The following is a 23895-nucleotide window of genomic DNA, read 5'->3' as shown; positions in this document are numbered from 1 at the left end:
TGGAGCAGGGCTATCCCAAATACTCAGGGGGCAGTTCTGGCTTTGTCTATCCAAGCACAGAGATTGCCCTCTCGCTGGTAGCCTGGGGCTGTTCTTCCTGGGGAAAATCTTTTTCTCAAGTCCAACCTAAAACTCCTAGAAGGCAATTTGTGGCCATTACTCCTTGTTTGATCACCTGGAACCACCCTGAAGGGCTTGGCTCCATCATCTTTGGTTGCTGGTCCCTGGCAGTTCTTCTCTCAGCCCCTTCTCTGCTAAGTGAGACCAACCCTGCTGCTTCCACCTCTACTCATGGGGCAAATGCCCTGGGGCCCTGACTCAGCCACTAGCCCTCCACTGAACCTGTCTCATTCCTCTCATCCTCCTTACACTGGGCACCCCAAAACTGGGCACAGTTCTTCATGTGTGGCCCTCCCAGTACCCAGTAGGAGTTTTTGTAAATATTAATTTAAATATTAATTTGCAATGGGGGTGTTGGCTGTGCAGGATATGAATGTTCTTTCTGCCAGAAGAGATTTGAAACATTTGTTGTTGAAACATCATTGGCACATGGTTGTGGTTATTATTAAATTGTGTTGACATCATCACTAGTGCCATAGTCAAGACCCCCACTCCAGGGATTTTGAGATCAGGTTGTTTTCCAAGTGACTTCTCATGGCATGGAAGGTGTGCTGGTTCTTGACTTCTTTTCTGACTCTGTCGGGGTCAGGATTGAAAGTGCTCGAGATGATTTTTCATGTTCAGACTCAGATGTTTATTTTTTTTTCGTATCTATGTTACAGTCCCACAAACAGTGAGTTCTGCAGTATTTCACTAACAAGCTACAAAAATGACCCCATATCTATCAGTACAAGGTCTTTAAAACTATCCAGTTAAGAAATGACACCTAAATTACTTTCACTTTCAACCCAGTAACTAATCCCTCATGTCCTACAACATCGACTTTTCTGTACAATTACACAACACCACCCAAACCCATGGAGAAGAAGGTGAAGAAGTACCAGCCTCTGCCCTAAAACCTCCATCTTGTTTTATATACATTACTATATTCCAAAACCTTAATCTCTAAGTTTTCCACCCCGTGATGTTACACTCTTCAATTCAAACTCCACACCCCCAATCCCGTTCTATCATTCCACTTCGGAAGCTTCTCCACAGCCTCAGGTCAAATGCAGTGTTCTCTTGGGGGTCAGTGCCTTTCAACACACAAAGTCTAAAATTCTCACTAACCAGGGCTCCCAGAGAAGGTCACTGCCCCAGGAACAGCCCTCTCCCCTCAGCCTGTCTCTCCTATGGCTTGCAAGTGTGGGACAGGCAGTGCCAGCAGAGCCCACGGCTGCAGAGAGCCAACCTTGGCCTCTGAAGGTTCTGCTGCCGACACAGCCACCACCGCAGCTCTGGCCACCAGTCCTGGGGCATTTGCCACTCGTGGGTGGCAACCTGGGCTAGTGCTGGGAGATCCATCTGCTCTATCCCCTCAGCCCACAGCCCCTGCCAAAACACTACAGGGCACATGACAAATGCAAAACACCCCAAGAAGATACTTGCAGCACTTTCAGGGTTGTTTAAGGGGCAGGGTGGGAGGATCCCTTGTGTGAATTAGCACAGAGGTACCTGCTCCTAGTGCACTTTGAGGCCACCTCATCCAGGGTGGTTTTCCCAGGTGTCTCCAAAGTTGGGTCAGGAGCTAGGGTAGGCTGGGATCCAGTGATTTTCCTGCAGAAACTGAAGAGTAAAAGCAAATTTTTGGAAGAAATAAGGTGCTTTAGACAACCTGAGGGAGACTAGGCTTGGACTAAAATCAGAGGGCTGAGTATCTGGGCAGCTCTGGCTCGGACATGCCTGATGCCTGTCACAGCAGGACTGCTTTCAAGAGCTGCAGCCACAGCACCAGAGGCTGCTGCAGCCAGCTGTGTCCTCCTTGCCCTCAGAACATGCTGCCCAAGCTGGTTGCTTCCCACTCAGCTCCAAGGTGACTAAGCAGGGACCTCCTGCCTTTCCCAAACAGCCTTATTCCTGTGCACCAACCTGTCTGGGCTGCTGCTGCCCTCTCAGAGCTTCCCTCAGCCCCTCACCCCTGCAGTGCACAAGCACCCATGTATTGTAAATGCAGGTGAACCCGGTGGGAAGGAACGATGATGTCTGACTCCAGTTCAGAAGGCTGAATGATTCTGAATTATTTATTATAACTATACTAGAATACATTAACATACTATTTAAAGGAGATACTAAAACTACAAATCTACTTTTTCTAACTACCATATCTAATGCCCTCATAACTTGTGACCCTCCCTCAAGAATCCAGCCCCAGGTGGGTTGGATTGGCCATCAGGCTCAAACAATCCTCACCAGAATCCAACCAAGCACTCACCCCAGGTAAACAATTCTCCAAACACATTCCACATGGGAAAAACAAGGAGCAGAAATAGAAATTGTTTTCTCTTTCTTCTCTCTGTGCAACTCTATGAAAAAATTCTGAGAGAGAGAATGTGCCTGCCACACCCATGCCTGGTCCCTGTGGGCTCCTTTGCTCCTCCTCTTCTCATCATCCATTTTTAAGCTACCTGACCTCATTTCCCTGTAACAGGGCCACATCTTCTGTGCCTTCCCCAGCTCTTCCTGAGGCTCAGGGTCCTTTCCCAGCCCCTCATTATTTTTAAATCCTGTCCCTGACCCAGCCTGTGACTGTGATCTCCCAGTCCTCCCTCTGTCTTAAAAACAAAACAAAACAAAACAAAACAAAACAAAACAAAACAAAACAAAACAAAACAAACTGTTAGGCCTGACAAGACCTGAATTCAGGATGGGAAAGGCACCATCACCTTCTGGCCTGCAGAACTGCTCCATCCAATGCTCCCAACTGCCCCAGCCAGGCCCACAGCATATTCACCAGCCACCAGGCACAGTGGGAGCAAGGAAGTTCAAAGGAAAACTCCTGCTGGGAAAATAAATTTTACAAGTGCCCCACCATCCAAGTGAGCCTCAATACACATTCTCGTGGTCACAGAGTACACAGGGCTTCTTTAGAGTCAGAACACAGAATCACAGAATCATTACTGTTGGAAAAGACCTCCAAGATCATCGAGTCCAAGCTGTCTCCAATCTCTACCTTGTCACCAGCCCAGAGCACTGAGTGCCACATCCAGACATTCCTTGGACACCTCCAGGGATGGGGACTCCACCACCTCTCTGGGAAGTCCCTTCCAGTGCCTAAAAACCCTCTCAGTGAAGAAACTCTTCTTGATGTTCAACCTGAACTTCCTCCAGCACAGCCTGAGACCATTTCCTCTTGTCCTGTCAGATTTACATAGATGACTGATTAACACCCTTTTTGGAGGCCCATTTGAGAACTGGCAGAGCATATAAAAACATAGAGATGTGTACTGTGAACAGTACAATCCCCTGTAGCAGATCTGTTGGGACCTTAAAGGTTATCTCATTCCAGCCTCCTGCCATGGGCACTTCCCACGAGGTCACATTGCTCCAGCCTGGCCTTGAACACTTCCAGGGACAGGGCAGCCACAGCTTCTCTGGGCAACCTGTGCCAGGAAGATGGAGAGCTCCAGGAGAAGACTTCTGTAACAAAAAGCAAGCAGCAAAACACGAGTAACTTGTGTAGGTCTCACATCAGTGAACCCACCTCACCCATCCCATTCTGGCTGTGCTTGCAAGAGTTCAGGGCAAAGCTATAGGAGCTCAGTCACATCTCTGGCTGTCACTTCTGCATGTGTGCCCCTGAGGCTGGCCCAACTCTTCCCAGCTGCGGGGCAATCTCTTCTGGGAGCAAAAGTTTCGGAAGTGTTCCATGCAATGGAGAACTCTTCCCTGTCTGGGGTGACTAAAGGAAGGGCCAAAAGTGCTTCTCAGAAGGATCCTGAGCACAGATCACCCCCAGGCTGCAGTGAAACCTGCCCTCAGCATGGAGAGGACAGGAGGGAGCTGTTCTCCAGGATGGGTATTCCACAGGATGGTTATTCTCCAGGGGAACAGGCACAAGCCACCTCTGCCTCGCATTAGGACCACACCAAACTCTTCTTCTACTTCGAGCCTGACTTCTTTAAAGTGTTGAGGGCATGTGCAGACAAAGATGATGATTTGTACTTTCATGGAGTCCTCAAGGTTGGAGGAGACTCTCAAGATCACCTAATCCAGCCATCAGCCCAGCACCACCATTTTGACCCCTAAACCACATCCCTGAGTGCCACATCCAGACATCTTGAACATCTCCAGAGACAATGACTCCACCACCTTCCTGGGCAATTTATCCCAATGTCTGGCCACTTTTTCAATGAAAAAATAATTTCTAATATCTAATCTGAATCTCCCCTGGAGGAGCTTAGGGCCATTTCCTCTTGTCCTGCCACCTAAGACATGGAAAAGAGCCTCACTGTAACCTCCTTTCAGGCAGCTGTAGGGAGCAGCTCCCTCTCTTCCCACAGACCCCTGGGCTGGGTGAAGTCCCAAGAACCAGGTCTGGTGACACAGCCCAGTGTGGCTGCAAGGCACAGCCCTGCTCGGGGTGGATGGGAACACTTCTGAGCACACACAGCGTGTTACAAGGTGGCTCCACTGCTGTGCCTCACTCTGGGGCAAACAGGACCTGGAGAGCATCCCTGTGGGAGCAGCCAGTGCTTGCAGAGTCCTGCAGTTCTCCTTCTAGCTCACGTTCAGAGATGCTCTCCACCCATCAGGAGTGGCACAGCATGGACAGCACTGTGTCAGAAGGGGAACACAGGGCTGAGATCATCTGCTTGGTTTCTACTGCCGTGGCTTCTCCAAATGTGGCTACTCACCTCAGACCAAGAGACTCCATGCAGGTCTGCATTAGAGGGGTTTTTTTTTCCCTCTCTTTTTCAAATATCTGAGTCATTTTCCATGAGTTTATGAGACTCCTGTGTATCTATTGCCAAAAAAATTGCCAGCCTGGAACACCTATAGGTCACCAACAGCATGAATTACCAGTCAGGCCATCTGAGCCCCAGAGTATTTGTGCTGCTCAGAGACTCCTTTTTTCCTTCAGAAGGGGAAGTGGCTTTATGGCATATCATGACAGTCATGAGTTACCAGACTTGTATGGCACTTGATGAAATATTAACTCTGTTTTCATGTTGGCTACACATCCTAAGCAAGCAGGATAGCTGGGAAGGGGGTGAAAATGGGAGCCAACAGGAGTGGGATGGAACCAGTACCAGACAGAAAGGGATTGTGTGTTGGTTATTTTCTTGCCCTTTCAGGTGTTTACATTTGGTGTCTATGTTTGTCAGATTCAGGCAGGATTTGAAGGGAAAATGTGTATCCCTTAGGGACAAACTGACCCAGCAGAGGAAAGGCAGTCTTCTCAATGACCAAGTGTTTTCTTGGGATTACAACAGAAGCAGCAAAACTAAGTGGAGACTGAGAACAATTGTTTTCAGCTAAGTTCTATCAGAAAAACTTGCCAGTCAGTTCAAGAGATGAGGTGACAAGTGGGACAGAAAGGGATGTTCTGGCCACTGTGGGACAGAGAGAGGCTGGCATTCACTGCCTGCACAGCACTAAGGTAGATTTGAAATGTCAGTGAACTCCAGTTGTCTCCAAATGTGGCAGCTGTCTTGGCTTCTGGGCATTTAGAGAGGATGAGACAGGACACATCACCCAAGCTTTGGTGGCACTTGGAACTGAACTGCAGGTCCCTTTGTGGCACTGCTGCAGTCCAAGCCTGGTTCCCAGGCAGGAGGAGCATCCAGACCTGTCCTGAAGTCCTTGCTGGGCAGTGCAGGCAGCTCCTGCAGGCTCTGCAGGGTGCATGCAGTGAGACAAGGAGCCAGCTGGAAGGCTGCACAGAGTCTGGGAGTCCCTGGCAGCAGGAGAGCAGCTTAGGTATGTGCTCAAGGAGAGAGAGGCCAGGCAGGAGGAAACTTCAATAAATGCTGTCACTCAGAGGGCAGAAGCAAAGCCATTCCTCACTTTATCAGGTGTGATGATTGTTGAAGTAGGATGATCAGAGCCAGGGGCACAGTCAGAGCATGAGCTCTGCTCCAGAGTGCCTCGACCCCAGGAAAGCCTGGGGCCCTCTGCATTGCACACACACCCCCCGTGCCTTTCACCTCTGGTTTTGTGGCAGCTGAACACAGGGCTCCAGCTTGCCCTCTGTACCAAGAGCAGGAGCTCTCTGTACCTGGGTCCTGCTCACATCTGTCTCTAAAAAAACAGATAAAAAAGGAGAAACACAGATGTCACAAAGACCACACTTACACTGCTCTGCTTCTGTGGAGCTCCCCCTCTTCTTGCCTTCTGCTGAGGACCTGTCTGAAGGTAAGGAGCTTTCTTAAAGCTGCCAACCCATGGACTTCAGGTGTGCAGAATTTTTCATGGCACGTGTGGTGTCCCTCACAAAAGACATGCTGTGGAACCAGCACTGGCAGAACACTAATTTTAACTACTCTAGATGAGGCACACTGGCTCCCTGGGAGCACAAGTTACTGAAGATCCTTCACTGGACAAAGAGCAAGTCAGAAAAAAATGGTTCAGGCAAGTTTCAGTGAGATGGGAGAGTCAGAGTGTTCCACTCTGGATTCCTTCTCTTGGATATTCCCACTGCCCTTTGTGATCCCCCCATATCCTTCCTAACCAAGGAAGATGCAGCTCTGAGTTCTGGCAAATAACATTTCAAACCCAGTAAGAGGGCTTCCTCCTGCAAACTCTCACACAGGTGCTGTGAATACCAGCCAGCCAGGAGGAGGTTTCCACTCACCCAACATAACTCTGTGCCAAAAGGGCATTTGTAGGTTTAGGATGCCCATTGTCCACCACGCCATGTGTGACCCAAAGCTTGGCTGCTCCAGGTTGGACCACTGGGAATCACCACTGGGAATCCTGTGGTCTGCACCAGCCTCCTGAAAGGGTTTGGCTTTCCCCAGCCAGAGGTGTCCATGGGCCATTCTGCCCATGGATGTCAGCCAGCCTGAGGGGCAAGTGTCAAACCCACCCAGATAGCCCCATCCACATCAGATCCCCCTGTGCTTACAAAACACCTCACCAGGTCCTCCAAAGCTGCAGCCACACCCAGACCAGAACCAGACCTGCCCTGCTCCCTGTCAGCTACAGGATGTGGAGACATCACTGTCTGCAGCCCCCGCTGTCAGGAAAGAGACCTTGGCAGCTTTCTCTAGATGAATACAAAGAGGAATTTGGATTTCAAAAGAAAAGTCCAAGCTCTGGAGACTGAGCCTCCTAACAAGTATGAGGGAGCTGCTTCCCAGCAGGCTTGATTTATCTGGGAAGCATGCTGGGAAGGCCGTGGGGAGGATTAGAAAGAACACGCACACCTGATGGCAATGCTCTGAGCCCTGCAAGGGCTGCCAAGGCCTTACATAATGTTCAGATCCAGTTGTGATCCCCTGGCAGAGTGTCTGGCTGCCGGTGGTTTGTAGGTGCAGTAACAACATACCATGTGCATTCTGGAAGAGTCGTGTGTCAGTCTAATTAACGACTTTGTGGTTTGTGAGCACTTACCTAAAGCAGATGGGCACTGTGTCTGTTCTTCTGCCAGGCAGAAAGAGTCCAAAGTATTTCAAAGTGAGCAGGTGCTATAAATTATAATTACCAAGCTTGTCGAGGTAGAGAAAGCAGAGAGAAAAGAAACCTGGTGGATTAAGAGATCAAGATAAACTCCTGGTTTCTCTTTTTCAAATGCCTATGGAAAGCTTTTTTGGGAGTTTCTTGCAGATCAGCATTTTGGGAAGGTGTTTAGCATGTGTCTGGCTCTTCAGGGTGACTGTTGTCTATATCAGCCTGGTGGGGGTAGGGAGGATTTACTGCCAGGCAGAAGAGTTAAAGCCTCAAGATCCTGCACCATGAGACTGAGCTCCCCTTACCCCCTTTCCACACTCCACTTTGGATTTTCTCTTGTGCCCCTGGCAAGATGCTCCATTCTGCTGGCGAACCCTTGGGTGCAAGCTTGGTTCATTCCCTAGCTCTGGATTTCAAAAGAAATCCACGAGGATTGACTCTTGCTGTTGGGCTTGATGGCATCCAGGAAAAAAACCTGTGACTGTGTCTCCATCTTCTTCTGTCGCTTGGCAGCTCCTCCTGTGTTCAGAAAAGTAACTGCTTCCCTCCCTGCCAGCCTGTGCCAGTCCCCTACAGCCAGCCACGCTCTGCTGCCTTGTGGCTAATGCACCCACTGCAGAGGTAGCCACTGTCAGTGCCAGTATGCAACAGCCCCGTTCCCTGTGATCCTGGCCTCCCTCTCATTTCATTTCCCCTTTCTCCATCACACTCTTTCATCCCTCTGGAATATTTGCAGAATTCTCCTGCCACTGTGCCACAAATCTGCTGTTCCCAGCTGAAATCAGCCCTGGGCTCCCTGAGGAGCACTCTGATCCCATCAGCACCTTCCCCACCAAGGGCAGGATCTTGTTTGTGACCCTTGTGTGACAGCAGTGCTGTTCTCTGCTCATCCAGCCTTCACAAGGCGAGGGGATGCAATCTGGAGGAGAAACTGTGCCATAGATGTTGTTCTTAAAAATACTGAAATAATTTTGTTTGCTAAAGCTGTAGTTCCCATTATATTCTGATTTCACTCTATCTGTATTTAACCCATCATCAATACATGATAAATCAGCCTGATATGTAACTCCCTGTACAGAAGTTAATTGTACCTCTAACTAAAACAATCCACTTCCTCCATCCCATTGGTTTGCCACCATTTGGACTCCTGTGGAAATGCAATAAAGGCTGCTTCCTGCCCTGTCCCTTAAGGCAGGCTGATTATTTTCATACATATGGCCAGAGATTAAAATGCAAAAAATGACTTATAGCAATTTGAGAACATGTGGACTTTGATGTAGACAAAGGAGGAAGGCTCTTCCCACCTGATCAGATTCTTACAAGCATATAAATTCTTATGACAGAAGGAAGAAAAAAATCCCTTTGGAATCAACATGGCCTGAAGAGCTCAGTCTGTTCATTCCTCATTTCACTTCTTTGATCTGTTTGAGATTTGACAGTTTGCTGTTCACAGCAATATTCTTCTCTATAAATCACATGTGATGCTGTGAGGTTTGGGAAGGTGTTGTTGCCATTGGTTGTTTAGAGAATAAAAGCTATAGACAAACTGATACCTATAAAGTCAATACAGCATAGCAGTGACTTCCAGCCTGTTGGCATAGGAGCTGTCTCGTGGCAAGACCACCTCAGCTCTGATTTACTGGCTGCAGAGTCTTTATGGAGCACAACAGGAGGTCAGGGAAGAGCAGTGAGGTGGCTCTGATGGAGTGCATGAAGATGCACTGAAGCAAAGTGACTGCAAATGTTTCCCTGGTGATTGCTGCTGCTGAGCACACAGGACCTTGGATTTCCCCTCTTATGGACATGTCTGCAGCAGAAAGCATCCCTGCAGCAAGAAAAGGAGCCCAGGACCGGTATCACAGTGCCAGCAGCATGCTGTCCTTCCACTAGTGAGGACACAGGCTGCTCAAAACCTTCCTGTTCCATCTCTGAAATCCCCTTTTCCCTTAGGCCCCTCTTCTCAGCAGCCAGCTCTGGACAGCAGCACAACTGAGTCACTGGAGCTCTGTCCCCGCTCCTGTTTTCACAAGCCTGATCTCCACTTTGGCACTTCAGGCTTTAATAATATTTCTACCAAGGAGATGATCTGGGAGGGTCCAAGAGCAGACATTTACCACGTCCAAGTGAGCACTGCAGGCAGATGTGCCACACATCTGGATGTACTGAAGTTAATTTTCAGGCACTGATGTAGCCATGGTGTGGTGAGTCTTTGCTGAAGTTTGGTTGCTGCTAGTGTTCCTCAAAGCTGTATGGAAGCAGGAGCCTCTCTGGCTGCACTGCCATGACTCTGCCTCCCAGACATGGCTTGCACAGCCTGGGAGTCACCTGCAAATGGCACAGTGGCCCCTGTGGCTTGTGCAGTCGAGCCAGTGCACAGACGGGAGAGATTATACAATTTTGTTTCAGGTGGGCTATGTCCCTGGAAGGGACTGAGGTCTTCTCCTGACGCCACTTCTTATAATTTGGTTCATCAATGATGAAGCAAATTCAGAGGAATTACTGCTTTTTGGCACAGACTTTGAACAGGTAACATTTTTCTGGTTCTGTGTACCTTGGGCTGTCCTCCTCCAACCTGCTGTGCCCTAGCTCTTCCCTCCGCCCAGACTGAGCTCCCACTGTTGATCCATGTTTGTCACCAGGACTGGCAACAATAGCTTAGCAAGATCAGACCAGGTTTGAGGAGAAAAAGGTGCATTAGAATACAAATGCAGTTCAATATTCTGATTTTGGACTCGTTCCTCTGTTTATATCGGCCTGATCCAAATCCCAGGTCTGGGTTCAAGAGTATCCCTGACTGGGAAACAAAGGTGCATGGCTGGACCTTATTTCCTATTCTAGCAGCTTTCTTTGCCATTCAGCTCATCTCTCCACACTGTTTAGAGTGTGCTCCCCAGTACCTCTGAAAACCATTTTTACTGCAATGACAAGCGGCAATGTATTCGCAAAAGCCAGATTGATAAATCCACTTGGCAGAACACACATCACTCTCTTTTATTGGGCAAAATCTGTATCTTGGTCACTGCTAGGACCCAAGAAGCAGCTCACAGGTGACAGCAGGGGGATCAGCCACGGTGGTGTTTGGCACAGCTGCAAAGAAGCCTGGGCCAGGTTGTAGCTGGGATGTTGAGTGCCTGGGACCAGGGGACTGGTGTCTTTGTGCCTCTGCTGTGACTGGGTGCTGGATCCTTCCCTCATGGTCCCATGGAGGATCCTAAAATACTGCCAGGAAGGAGATCAAATTCTTCTGAGTCACCACCATGGCCTCACTACACAACCTTCCTTCACTTTGGATAAGTTTCTGCTGTGCCCACGTCTCCCTCAGGCAAACCAGGTGGATTTGTCTCCCCTGACCGTGGCTGTCTAGGTATTACCTCACCCCAGGAGCAGTGGAAAATGATCAGCATCTGCAGAGGGTGAATCATCTCTGTTATCTCAGAGCCCTCTCTGGGGGATGAATCACTCTCTGGAGGAACCTGGTTTTCTCTTCTGGCTATAGAAAGACCATATAACTGGTTTCAAGTTCTGTGTGAACAAGGCTGGATGAAATGTGGTTTTCCTACACCTGGAAGGCAAAAGAAAAATGTCCCTGTCCCCACCCCTCACTTTTATCTGGCAAAATCAGCCCCCCAAGCTGACACACCCCATCAGAGCAGGGGTACCAAAGCAGAGCTGAGCATCTCTGCTCCCCACAGCCCCTGCACATGACCCAGCACACATTTATGTAGCCCTCAGGGAAATCTATCAGAGGGATCATCTTGCCCAAAAATACAAATGCAAGGAGCAGCTTACCCTCTAATCAAGGAGAAATTTATCTACACTCCAGAGCTGGAGGTATTTGAATTTGCAACTGCTGTTCTCAGAGCAAGTCAGAAAGGAGGCATGGCTGGTGATACATCACAGACATGGATTTTTTCCTGTCAGTAGGAGGAACTCAGCTGGTCAGAGTAGAGTCTTTTCTGATTAGCAGTAAAAAACCATGAAATGCAATGTGGTTCTCCCAGTACAATGGTCTCAATGGCATTTTTAAGAGGAAGATTTAATGACCACACAGAAGCTGTTGAATGTATTATCCTCAAGGAGCAGTTGACTTTAGTAGTGCCACAACACATCCTTGCTGCATTTGTTTTTCATTCATTGCTTGCTGTTTTTCAGCAATGAGTTGCTGTGAAGTTTATGTAAAGGCAATGTCCATGTATCTCATGCTTGTAAGTGTCAATGCTGTGAAGGATCCCAGTATTCTTCTCCCAGGAAGACAAATGTTGTGTGCTTTACCAGGCTAACAGCTAAAAGTTTAGCAAACTTCAGTCAAGAACTGGGGAATAATACAGAAAAAAAAGCTGTCTGCATGAATCTCCTCCAAGCATGGTGTATGTAGTTACAAGACAGAGAAACTGCTCCAGCTGCATCAGCTGCCCCATCTGTGCTCATGATGTGTAAAAAGCAGCAGCTTCTTTCTTTTGAAATCCTTTCCTGGACTGTGCACAGAGTAGCTCATTCAGGTCCAAATGACCTTGACTTGGGCCAGCATGTCCATGATGTCAACTTCTCTCTTGAGATTTCACTTTCTAATTTCCCCATTCACTGAGCTGGTGGTTGGCAGCACTTGGAAGGGGTGATGAGGGGTGATGGTGAGGGACTCCCTTGCCACGCCTCAGCACCTCCAGAATTCCCACTTGTGCTGCCACTGAAGAGGTCCCGCACAGGGGGTGTTTGGAGCTGTGCTTGTCCAGCAGCTTGGCAGGCACACCTGCCTGGCTGTGCCCACCAGGTACTGTAGTCACCTCCAAACTCCTCTGTAGTGACTGTGGCAATGCAGCAGGGCCACTGGTGGCCACTATCTCCCCAGATTGTTTCCCCCTTTCTCTGCCCACACTGCAGTGACTGCAGAACCCACCTTTCAATAAGAGACTCTGACAAACACTGAAACTTGACTCCAGCTTCATCCCTTCTCAAACACACTGTCACTTCCCACTCAGGCTCTCAGAGCTTTCAGGAAGAGGCAGGCGCTGTCTTGGCTGCCCTCAGTGTGTGTGCCCTGGGCACATTGTGAGCATTTAAGAAATAATAATTACAGCTCACATCCAGACACTCCTGCCTCATAAAGTCATAAACTGAGTTCCAGTGTGTTTCCATTAACCTTTGTCATGTCATAACCCATGTAATGTCATGAACTTGAAATCACTCACCCACGTGAGCACCCAGGCCATGCTGTGTGTCCCTGGTGATGGCTCAAGAGAAATGAGAGACAGCAGTTGTCCCACACAATGTCAGTGCCAAAGGAAGATGGGTCCCAGGTGCTCAAGCATTTTAAGCTCACATGTGTGTAAGGAGTTGTGGAAGGACCACAGAGGAGCTTCAGGCAAACTGGAGATAGGGAGATGAGGAAGGAATGGACATTTTTAAACTGGCATCATCTATCATAGAATCATGGAATCCTGGAATGGTTTGTGTATAAAGAAACCTTAAGGCTCAACTCGTTCAAATCCCTGCCTTGGGCAGAGACACTTCCACTAGCCCAGCCTGCTCCAAGCCCTGTCCAGCATGGCATTGGACACTTCCAGGGATCCAGGGACAGCCACAGCTTCTCTGGGCAACCTGTGCCAGGGCCTCAGCACCCTCACAGCCAAAAATTCTTTCCCAATATCCTATCTAACCCTGCCCTTGGCAGTGAGGAGCCACTCCCCTTGTCCTGTCATGCCATGCCTTGTCCCAAGTGCCTCTCCAGCTCTCCTGGAGTCCCTTTAGGCCCTGGAAGGGCTCTGAGCTCTCCCTGGAGCCTTCTCCAGGTGAACACCCCCAGCTCTCCCAGCCTGGCCCCAGAGCAGAGGGGCTCCAGCCCTTGGATCGTCTCCATGGGCTCCTCTGGACCCACACGAACAGAAACACCGTGTGTTTCTTTGCTGAGGGCCGCAGAGCTGGACCCAGCACTCCAGCGTGCCTAGATCCGATCAGAGCCCCTCTCCCCAGAGCACAGCATGTCCTGTTCCTTCTGTCCCAAGGGCTGCTCTCCCTTCTCTTTTCCAGCTGCCTTATGCTTGACAAACACCATGGTTCCCAGCGAATGTGCAGCCCTCGCTGCTTGGTGAGCTTTGAACACTCTGCTCAGCCTCCAGCTGCTCCCTGTGCCTTCTCCATTTCCCTGTGCCTGGCACCACGGCCAAGGGGGCAATGCCAGGGCCCAGGGAGAGGCTGGTCCGGGAGCTGGCACAGATGCCCAGCTTTCAGCAGTTTCTATAGCTGCACAGAGATTTTGGCAATCCTTCTTGCACCGTTCTGACCTGAGGGGTTTTGGAGGTGTTTGCAACTGGGGATAACAAAGCCCTCTTGTCTACACCAAAGACACTTTGTGTGGAGTCTAGGTATTGCTCTGATTTCATTTCCTGAGCATCCCTCGTGGAGAGCTTCCCACAGAAACATGCCCCATTGAGTCAGGAGGGAAGACTCATTGCAGTCCAAACAGAGCCCTGCAAACTTTCTCACCAGGTCCTGTTCCACAGCCAACTGCAAACATGTTTGTGTCTTGAACCTCCATTCACTGCCTGGGATGGTTTTCACAAGTTTCCAGCTGGAAATAGAGCCAGGCACCACTTGTGAGTCTTGCTTGAGGGCTGTGAGTCCTTTGTAGCACGGCAGAGATCCCAGGTGTAGGAGCTGGCCTACAAGGCAGTAATGTGTCATTCACAAAATCATAGAATGCTTTGGGTTGAAAGTGACCTTTAAAGGTCATCTAGTCCAATCCCCTGCAATGAGCAGGGACAGCTTCTCAGAGCCCCATCCGACCCTGAGTGTTTCCAGGGAAGGGACACTTCTCTGAGAAGTCTGTGTTAGTGTTTCACCATCTTACCATAAAAAATTTCTTCTTTATATCTAGTCTGAATCTCTCCTCTTTTAGTTTAAAACCATCACCCCTTGTCCTATTCTTACAGACCCTACTAAAATGTCTGTCCCCATCTTGCTTATAGGCCCCCTTTAGGTGCAAGAAGGAGCTCTGAGGTTTCCACAGAGCCTTCTCTTCTCCAGGCTGAGCAACCCCAGCTCTCTCATCCTGTCTCCAGAACAGGAGGGCTCCAGCCCTCAGCATGGCCTCCTATGGGAGCACTCCCACAGCTCCATTTTCCCACTGAATCTACAATTCATTATGGCAGCAAAGACATAACAGGCAGGCAGAAATGTAACCCAGTTTTCCCCTTTCCAGGTGAGTACTGCAGTCCCTGGCTGCCTTTGTCCCGTCCCAGCCAGTTGGTAGAACCCTGTTCCTCCCCAGGTTCTCTGGGCAGTCTCAGGGACCCAGAACCTCCTGCCCCTGCCTGTCAGCCCCAGGAGTGCTGGGCAAGGCACGAAGAGCAGCAGATGTGGGGCTGGCTTGCAGGGCAGCGTGGCAGTGGGGGACAGTCACCTGGAGCAGGGTGAGCCCGGGCCGTCCTCCCTCGCCATGGCACAGCAGCTCCCCAGAGCTCACCAGCCAGGCACTGACTCAGGCTGGGAGCTTTGCCTGAGAAAGAAGCTGAGGTGTTGGCCCCAGTCATTAGTAAGTTATCGGAGAAGTTGAGCTGCAATGACATCATCTCCTTCTTATGTTACTACAAGGAACTTAGATCCTGTTATGGGAGAGGAGGTAACTCAATCAAGCCTTTCAAGATAAACTCAGACAGGAAGAGAGACACGATTGCCTGAAGGCACCAATTAGACATTTCTGGTGAGCTCAGCTCTGTTCAGCTGACACACGTGTGCACTGGGGCCGGGGAGACAGGAGCTCCTCTCCGGTGTCCCAGGGGTGGGGTGTGAGGCATGGGCAACCAGCACTTCCCCTCCATGCTGCTGGCTCAGCCCTCACACCTTCACTGGCCACAGCTCTCCCTCCACAATGTCCTTGCTTTGTGTCCTGTGTCCTGCTGTGGACAGGGACCCACAAAGGAGCTCTGCACCACTCAGTGCTGCATATGACCTTCAGTGGCAAGTCTCCTCCAGCTTTATCAAGGGAGATAATAGCCCAATGTGTGGCAAAAAATACTGGGAGGATGAGCTGCAGATTTGAGGTCCCAGTGCCCTGTGGTGACTGGGCTGTGGGGAACACCCCAGTCTGTGCTGCAGACACGTTCCTGCACATGAGGGGCCTAAGACATGCAGACAGACAGCTCTTACTGTCTCTGATGTGTGTGAGGAAAGAAAAAACAGCAACAAAACTTGGGATATGTCCTGACAGCATGGTATTGAGCATTTCTGTTGGTTTCCAGGCTGCAGCTCCCCCTGTAAATGCTTCACAGCCAGAAGGAAATGGTAAGATACAGGTAAATTTGTTTCTGCCAGTCATAGGCTGAGGCATTTGCACCACATCTTTTAGGGAACAGAGAGACTGCTTCTGGTTATCCCCTGGTTATTCTGGTTATTCTTCCAGTTATGTTACCAACAGCTCAGAAACACACTTGTTCATTCTCTGAAACACTCTGGAAGCATCTCTTGGGAAAAGACAGTTCTTAGAAACTGCTGGGTCTGTGGCACAGAAAATGCAAGATCGTGGATCAGCTCAGGATTACCACAAACCTCACAATTCATTCACGGCACTGAGGACTGCACAGACCCCACCCCTGACCAGACTTCCCCAGTGGCTGCACTGGTGGCATTGGCTTGTCTTCTGCTCTTTGGAAAGGAGGAATCTCCCACTCTTGACATTTTCTCCTTAGAAAAGGACTTCCCTATTTGCCTGGTGCCTTCTAGAAGTGTTTCTGATCCCACCATCCTCTCTGGACTGCTCCTGACAAGAAGGCAGTTGATTTCTCCACAAGCATTCATCAAGCACAGACAACATTCAAAGCAATGAAGGGGCTCTTCCAAGGCGTGTCAGGCCCTTAGCCTGGAACTCAATAAGAAGCTGACCTGAAAATGTCCTGCCCAAGGAAACACTTCCTTTTCCCATCCCACATGATTCCTCTGCCTCCCCAGAGCTGTCACTCCACAGCAGCAGCAAAGCAAGAAACTGCCAAGCTGAGGCACACTCACATTTGGTGCTGACCTGGTTCTCTCACCCTGGCTCTGCACAGATGTGAACATCTGCTCAGGGAAAAAGATGCCTCAGACCAGTGGACTTTGGATATCCTTCCAGGCAGCTCCCTCTCTCACTACCCCTGTGGTCCCCAAGACTGAGGTGACTGCAGGCGCTTTTAGGACTTGAGTCAGTGTCATGTTGAAGTCATATCCCTGTAACTCTCAGCAGCAGCTGCAGCTCTAAAGACAGAAACTGAGACTTTCAGCAGCTGCTGGATTTCATAAGCTGTTGTTCTTGAATGTGCCACTCAAAATCACCTCTTTCTGCATGCAACAGACAGGCCAACACTCTGCAGAGCTGTGCTTGAGCCCCTGAAGTCATTTGGAAGTCTTGGCCATGCTGACATCTGGAGTCACTGTGTGTGATCCTCTCTCCAGACCCATAGCACTGCTTGACAGCAGGCGTGGGACGAGTCCCTCTCCTGAGCCATCCAGCAGCTCTGCCAGAGGCATCTTCCTCTGCAAGCAAGCAAAGGGTTAAAGCTTGCAAGGAAAACCAACTTGAGTGATTTGGTGAAACAAAGATTAAAACATCTCCGTGGAAGGTGAGGAGCCAGCCCTGGCCTGTGCTGTCTCATTTACCCACTAATCAGCCCAATTACCTCAGGTATAAATCATAACACAAAACACTTACGGAGCCAGAGTCGCACACTGAAGAAAGGAGAGAACTGTTGGGTTGGTTTTTGTTTAGTATAATTGATATAATTACTAACAACTCTGTGCCAAGAACTTCAGCTTTTCTGCTTCCAGAAGAGAGTAGAGAGCTGTCTGAAAGCCATAGCAATTAGCAATCCCCACATGCACAGCTTTTATTAGAAAGAATGCACATCTATTCCAGAAAGAGCCAGCAGCTCCCTGAGGAGCAATTAACCATCCCTTGGTGCCAGGAATGCAGCTCTCACTGAGCCCATGTCCCCTCATCAGTGCTGCAAAGGCACATCAGGAGTCCTGCCCATCACGCTGCACGTGAAATGCCTTCACCTGGGCACTTCCTCGTTCCTAATTTTAACTTACCTGGCTCCAGATTGGTGCATCTTGCTGTGCTGTGGTCCAAGCAGGCTGCTGATTCTGACTCTTCTCAGGTGCAGCTCATTGTACCAGCAGAAAGTCTCCTTTTTGCTCCACTGAGGAGTCTGTGTGAGCTCTGATCTCCACACTCTGGAGCAGACTGACAGTAACCACATGGCTGGAGCTTCCCAACACCCCAAGAGGTCTCATGGACAGCTGCCACACATCACACCTCACCAGGAGGCCATTGGCAGCCCCTGCAGAGCTGAGGAGCAGCAGAGTTGGGGTTCTCTGAGTGCTGCAGAGGTGACCTCTCTCTGGCAGCGAGGTGTGGAGGTGCAGAGCTGTGGACACACGAGGCTGCAGCATGTCCACAGCCAGAAGCCATCCAGGAGTGTTAACAAACTCCTTGGAAGGATCCAAGTACCTCAAAAACCTCCACCAAGGACCTGTGCTGCACTTCTCACACCCATGGACATCCCTAGGGGGAAAAGAGCCCTTCCTGAGGGTTGCTAAACAGCCACAGAGCAAATCCAGCAGAATTCAGGGTTTCCCCAAGTCCTGGGGCACCGTCACGCTGAAACCAAACTCCTTTGTGGGTCAGACTGAGGAGTTCATCAGCAAAGTGGGATGGAAAGTTGGACAGCCATGGGCTCCACCTCTCTCCCGGGTCCCTGCTCCGGTCCCTGTCCCTGTCCCTGTCCCTGTCCCTGTCCCTGTCCCTGTCCCCGTCCCCGTCCCTGTCCCTGTCCCTGTCCCAGCTCAGCCTGGTGTACCAGCCCCTGGCTCTGGTTCAGCGTCTCCATTTCTGAAAGCTTAGTTTGGGTTTGAGAAATTATAACTATTCACATGGGTATTTTCATTGTCTGTTCTTTAAGTAATTAAACTTGAAACTGAGCATTCACTTTAAAACAATTTTCAGTAAACTTATAGGGATTTGGATGAAAGAATATCTATGGGAAAAGTAAGCAATGCTGCTGCTTTTTTTTTTTTTTTTTTTTTTAACAGTTTATGATGCCAAAACCTAACAGAATTATTGTGCTGAGGAAGGAATGGAAAAAATTAACAAAGATTAATATTTTGCGGGGAAGCTTTAATTTTGCTCAAAAAGTTCTTGTTTGTCCCAAAACATTTTGATTAAATTTTCAAATAGATTCCTTAGCCTTACACTGAGCTGCTGCAGGGTTTGCTTTTCTGATCTTTATTCTTTGGAACTGTTCTCTCAAGAAGATGAATGATGTTATTCTCTGATTTGTTTATAGTCGGGGGGGCAATAAGTAAATTGGAGCAGAACTTGAAGTGCCTACTCTCTCAACAGGAAAAATCAAAATCCTTTGTCTTGTGTTGGCCCTCTGAGCAAAGACACAAAACCTGTGGGAATGGAGCTTTGGGTGTGATGTGCTTTTGTGATCCCCTCAACAGAACAGAATCACAGAATCAGTCACAGAATCACAGGATTGTTTGGGTTAGAAGGGACCTCAAAGCCCATCCAGTTCCACCTCCCACCATGGGCAGGGACACTTTGCACTATCCCAGCTGGCTCCAAGCCCCATCCAGCCTGGCCTTGGGCACTTCCAGGGATGGGGCAGCCACAGCTGCTCTGGGCACCCTGGGCCAGGGCCTCCCCACCCTCTGAGGTTAAAACATTAATGTGGCAAAATGGGAGTAATGGAATAGGGGTTTAACTCACCCTGGGTTATCATCACGGTCTCAGGTGATGCTGTAGCAGAGCTTGTACTCTGCATTTAAAGGACATTTTCCTGAAGCTCTCAGGAAGGTTTGACTGCACTTCTTAACCAGGTACAAATCTCCAGATTTGTCCATCCACGTCAGGCCAGCCAGGGCAAGAAATTCTTCTTTCTGTGATGTAGGGAAGGTCTGTTTCCCAGGATTATCTGAGAATTTCACCCAGGAAATACTGCCCACACTCCCTTGCAGAAAGCAAGGCTTGCACCCAGCCTCTGCCCTGCTCCCACTCGTGATGGGGCCTTTGGTCTCCTCCTCCTGCAGTTCATTGCAGTGTTCTGTGAATTAAGAAATGTTGGTACTATTTGAAGAAGGATTGTATCTGAGGAGTTACAGTGTCTGGGGGGGGTGCTCTAGTGCTCAACTTTCATCAAAAATATTACTTTATATAGTCAAGAATACTAATTTCTTTACCACATTCCTTTCTAGAGGATCATTGATTTGAGGGCTGGGCCATGACTTCTCTGTTAACTTCCTTCTCTCATGCTTTGATAAGAGACAAAGTGCTTCCTCTTTGCAATTTGAATTCAGAGATCTCTGCCTTAGATAGCTTGGAAAAATAAAATAAGCTCTGTTGGCTGTGGATGGAAATTAAAATTTTGTATAATCGGTTCCTGGTATTTCGTCCAAATTTGAAATATTTTCCGCTTATAATTTGGTTTCAAAATCTGCAGATAACACATTGTATCCTGCTCACCATCATTGCAATAAAAGGTCTTTAGAGAGATTATTACCAAACCTAAGTTTTAAAGTTTTTTTCATAATAGCCTTAATTTTTTTTGGCTTGTCATGCTATTTTGAAACAAAAACAAGTGTTCAAATTTAAAGTTTCTCACCAAATTAAACCTCAAGTTCAACCACCTTAAGCTTTCCACAGTGATTAAAAATAAGCAGTTGGTAAATGGAGGGAAGGACAGGCCCAAAGGTGTGATAACAGAGCACAGGCTCAGTTCCTGCCCTGTGACACAGGGCACAGGTACCCCTGGTGGTTGGGATCACACACAGAACACCGAGCAGGGCTGTGACACATTTCCCGTTTCCAGAGAGATCCCTTCCCTCTGGAATGGGGCCGTGGCTCCTGGTGTCCTGCACAGCCGTGGGTGTGAGCCTGGGCTGGCATTGCTCAGGCTGATCCACGGCAAGCCCAGCCCTGGGAGATGCAGCTTTGATGCTCCGAGTTCAGGGGGTGGCTGCGAGCCACAGCTGGCCCAGGGGGCACCCAGAGGGACTCAGCCCCATCACGGTGCTCCAGAAGCTGCCATCAGCTGGCAGCACCAAATGGCCATCAAGGAAAAATGGTCCTTGTGATGCCTTGTGAGGGCTGCCCTAGAACAGAGGCTGGACAGAGCTAAAGAATAAAGCAGGGATTTATTAGGAGGCCTCCATGGATCCACCTTGGGCAGCACAAGAGCCCAGCCAGGGCTGCACCCAAGATGAACCAAAATGGTCCCAAAATGGGTGACTGGTCATGGGGTCTCTCACTTTTATAAGTTCTGCTCCATTTGCACCTTGGAGTTCATTGTCCAATTCCAGCTTTAGCCCATGAAGTCCCATCCTTCTTATTTTTCTCTCTTCAGCCCACGTTGTTTGTGTTCTTGGGCCTGAGATTTGGATTGGTTGTCCTTGGTCCCCAGCTGGAGAAGGAACTGTTTTGTCTCCCTGCTCTGTGCAGAGGGCTCACCACCCCAGACCCACACACTAAAGCAGCACAGAATCTGAAAAATAGAAAAGCCAAAACCTGAGGCATCACTTGGCGGTGGCAGACATCTCCCAGCACAGGTGGGAGCGTCACCGACACCTTTTCACGTTAATCACTATTTACAGCTCAATCCAATCTCCCTGGCCATGAATCCATCCCGCCTCTGCATCGCTCCCTTTGCACAACACCCGGGAAGGGCTTTCACTGACCCCACCCTGTTTCTCTCCCACCCAGACGCCTGGATGCAAACCTCATCTCCGTGGTGCCCGACAGGAGCTTTGAGGGGCTGCTCTCCCTGCGTCACCTGTGGCTGGACGATAACGCCCTGACGGAGATCCCTGTGCGCGCCCTGAACCACCTGCCAGCGCTGCAAGCCATGACCCTGGCCCTCAACCAGATCTGGCACATCCCTGATTTCGCCTTCCAGAACCTCAGCAGCCTCGTGGTGCTGTAAGCCTCCTCCACTTCTTATTCCCTCGCTGGGACAAGGTGCTGCCCAGGGCTCCTCCTCCTGTGGGGAATCCCTGCTGCTCACTCCCCCTGGGGTGAGGGACAGAGGTTTTGTTCCTCCTCATTTGATATGAAATGCTAAATTTGCCTCTTTTGATTTTTGTCATATTTCCCCCTTTTCAGTGAAGAGTTAGAAAGCTCCCTGATACAATGCAAGAAATGTTTTGTATTAAAAAAAAAAAAATCAGCAACTGGAAACAAAAAAACAGATTGTTTTCCTTGAAGATTCAAGCAACAAAAACCTCCTCATTTCTTTTCCTCCCTACAATCCCTGTGTTAAAACTACAGGAATTTCTAGCAACATAAAAAAAAAATTAAATTGCAACAGTCTGCAGTCAGGTCAAAAAAGTAATATTTTAATTTCTTGGAAAACATACCAACTCACTCCCTCTCCTCCCCACTCCTCGCTTTTATTATACCAAATACGATTTTAAACCAAAGGTCTAACGCCAACACCTTGGCCAAGCCCATGCCTGCTTATTTGCATGAGTGTGGCACATCTGCAGTCTGCTGTTCTGCGTGGTTGCTGCCCAATTGGCCTCGTAGGCATCTCCCGGGCAGCGCTGGGAGAGCAGTGCTGCTGCTCCGGGATGGAAACGCTCCCTCCATGGGCTCCTACAGCCTGGGGTTCCCGGGCTCCATCCCACCCCAGGCCATAGGTGTCCCGGGTAGCGCTGGGCTGATAAGCACAACCTGTCCAGGTCCCCCAGGCAAGCTCCCAGCCGCGGGCAATCTTAGCAAGAAGCTCAGCTCTTAAGTGAGATCAGCTCTTTGGTGAATTCAGCTCTTCAGTGATTTCAGCTCTCTGGTGAATTCAGCTCTTCAGTGATTTCAGGTGTTTGTTTGCCATGGGCAGACACAGGGAGAGGGAGGAGAAGGCTGCATGTGGTTCCAAAGCTGTGTCTTTATTGGCAGCTCCTGTGAAGGGTCTCAGTGTCAGCTCTTCTGCTGTGCTGGGCAGAAATGGGGTTTATGTAGGGTACAGGGGTTTTGGAAATGATCCAATAGCCAGGGTCGAGGAGAATATGACCTATAGTCTTACAGAGAGATAACAAAGGTCTGAATGTGGACGAGGGGCTTCTTTGGTCCAGTCATCATGGCTTGGCATTTCTTATCTTAGGCAAGTGACCGCCAGGGAGGCCTTGCAGAACCTCTGGCTGCTACAATGGGCAGTGAGACACCAAAGCTCCTGCAGAAAGGGAACTGATCCCTCTGGCAGCTGCTCAGGAGGGGCATCCTTTCTATCAACAGAGCCTTGCAGATTATCTTCCCTTTAAAAGGAACTTCACATATGCAAATTAGATGCTTATTACTTCTTTGGTGTTGATCAGCAAGTTCGGGTGTGATTACCAAATGCTTTAGAGCTCCTCTATCCACATGAAATGCCATCTCTAGTTTGGTAATTTGTACTGATAGCAGGGTGTTAAGTAATCTCAGCATGTAGTGCCTTAGTGAAAGTTTAGCAATTATTTCCCTTTCAGAATTTAAAGTGTTTACTGAGACCATCCAGCATAGAAAGTGCTTGGACAAAGCACAGTTCATCGTTTTATTAAGCATCAAATTCATCTGTTTAGACAAAGCATAAAGGCTTATTTAGGAGAAAAGCAAAAAGCAACTTGAGAAAAATCAAAAAAGTAGTTTTCACCCACAATAGTGCTCATTCTCTAAGGCAACCCCTGGCCACCATAATGCAACCACTTCAGTCAGCTTTAATAGCTCACTCAGCGGGTGAGCTGACATTTGGGGTTTCATTTCAGCCTCCAAAGCATGCTGCTTTCATTCCAGCTCATCCCATACTGTGGGCAAGAAGCAACTCCTTAATTAACCAGGCAAGCTTGAGAAATAAAAGTCATTGACCATTAGGTCACAAGGGAGAGAATAATGTCCCACCACATACAATTGGAAGGGAACACATGTGTGATCCTGCCAGGCTCTGTGGGACACAATGCTGCATTTTTGTGGGATCACAAGTGTTTGGCAGAACTGGCCCCATAAATCTCTCCCATGCTTCCATGCAAGCCCTTGTCAACACATCACCAGTGGAAAGTCACCCAGTGTCCCTCCTGTGTCCCAACCAGGGATAAGTCCCTGCTCCAGATTCACCCACCGAGCTGACAAGCAAATGTTCCCAAAACACAGCCAAGCTGGAGAGAAGACATTCCCCACCAGGGTGAAGATGGTGTGTGTGCCTTCCTCTGCCAATGCCTGGATTTGCAGGTAGATGGAGGATCTGGCTGCTGCTCTAAACATGGGAAACTCCCAGCTACAGGGTGTTACAATGAGCCCCTGGGGGAAGAAAGCCGAGGGCAGATGGGGCTGAGCACAGGGGAATCCCTCCT

General features: G+C 49.2%; 1 protein-coding gene across 1 annotated transcript in view; it reads left to right on the top strand.

The window, feature by feature from the left end:
* The window catches only part of LGR6 (leucine rich repeat containing G protein-coupled receptor 6), a 153483-nt gene that overhangs the window by 79278 nt on the left and 50310 nt on the right, over nucleotides 1-23895 (top strand). Inside the window, exon 5 of the mRNA XM_041721290.2 lies at nucleotides 21281-21496. Coding sequence (XP_041577224.2) covers nucleotides 21281-21496 — 216 coding nt within the window. The remainder of the gene's footprint in view (nucleotides 1-21280; nucleotides 21497-23895) is intronic.

Source organism: Taeniopygia guttata, chromosome 26 (assembly GCF_048771995.1).
Source record: "Taeniopygia guttata chromosome 26, bTaeGut7.mat, whole genome shotgun sequence".
Taxonomy (NCBI): Eukaryota; Metazoa; Chordata; class Aves; order Passeriformes; family Estrildidae; genus Taeniopygia; species Taeniopygia guttata.
This window is presented reverse-complemented; position numbering and strand designations above follow the sequence as displayed.